At 50.8% G+C, this 1,159-nt stretch overlaps 1 protein-coding gene across 8 annotated transcripts in view; it reads left to right on the forward strand.

Annotated features, from left to right (window-relative positions):
- Positions 1-575: 575 nt before the first annotated feature.
- Positions 576-1,159, forward strand: part of ATRX (ATRX chromatin remodeler) — a 427,573-nt gene continuing 426,989 nt past the window's right edge. For 6 of the 8 annotated variants that reach the window (XM_023733624.1, XM_023733626.1, XM_023733625.1 and 3 more), the window contains exon 1: positions 577-803. In XM_023733624.1, the coding sequence (XP_023589392.1) occupies positions 784-803 (20 nt within the window). In that variant the 5' untranslated portion in view covers positions 577-783. Of the gene's footprint in view, positions 804-1,159 lie in introns of all 8 variants that reach the window. The other 2 variants (XM_004378897.3, XM_023733631.1) reach the window with 2 other exon arrangements.

The following is a 1,159-nucleotide window of genomic DNA, read 5'->3' on the forward strand; positions in this document are numbered from 1 at the left end:
AGTAGATATGAAGTATCTAGGAAAGAAAAGAACTTGATAACTTGGAATATAGGCATACAGGAAAGAAAACATTTATATAGGATTATTGATTAGCGGTTAAGAGTACAGTGTCTGGAGTCAGACCTCCTTGTCTGAATCTCGGCTCCACTATTGTGAGACTTTGTGCCTTGTTTTCCTCATCTGGAAAATACAGGTAATAAGAGTGTCTGCCTCAAAGGGTATAAGGATTACATGAGGTAATCTGGGTAAGGATTAGTATAGTGCTGGGTATACAGTAAACTCTCAACAAATGTAAATTGTTTTGTTAGTATGTCAAAGAAAGGATGGGCCAAAAGAGCTTTTTCAAAGTAAAGTCAAAATATGCCACTAGCACTTTGAGGTCAATTGGGACTGAACTGGACCCCCCAGCGAAAAGGTGGAGGGGATCAAATGACGTCGACCGCCTTAGCAACAGGCCCCCAAAGAAGGTGAATTTCCGTAGCCAATAAGACTCTGCGCTGTGGAAGAGGTAGCCAATGGATGACGGAAAGAGGAAGAGGTAGGACGCGCCAATTCTCCTGCCTGAGCCTCGGCCCAACAAAATGGCGGCGGCGGCGGCGTCGCTTTGTTTCCGCGGCTCCTGCGGCGGTGGCAGTGGTAGTGGCCTTTAAGCTGTTGGGAGGCTCCATCACAAGCTACAGTGACGAATAAGACTCTAGTGCATTTCTATCGTACCCAGGCGCCGGGGAGCGCAGAGCGGCACCCTACGGGTCGCAGAAGCCGACAAGGCGTTGAAGCGAAAACATGACCGCTGAGCCCATGAGGTAAAACGCAACCCCGTCTCATCAGCCCCAGCAGCGTGGGCCTAGGCACTTTCTGAGTCTGGTGTTTGGGAGGGTTTTGGCTTGGTGGGTTAGGGCTGTGTGTTGCTTAGCGGAAAGAGGCATCCTTTTCTCTTTAGGTGAGAAGGGGTTCGGGGTTTCCACGGAAGGCTCCAACCCGGGGTGGGGGTGGGGGGGGCGCGGCCTGGGGTGTTGGGCGCTTCCTCCAACCTCTCCTAACCCATGAAGCTTGGTTGGCCTCTTCTGTTTACTCTTTGGTGACTGTGGGATTGAGACCCCGAAGTCGGAGGCAGTCCTTGTTACCCTGGTCATTCTTCCTAATTTTTGGGCCTAGAGAC

Source organism: Trichechus manatus, unplaced genomic scaffold, assembly GCF_000243295.1.
Source record: "Trichechus manatus latirostris isolate Lorelei unplaced genomic scaffold, TriManLat1.0 scaffold00060, whole genome shotgun sequence".
Lineage (NCBI taxonomy): Eukaryota > Metazoa > Chordata > Mammalia > Sirenia > Trichechidae > Trichechus > Trichechus manatus.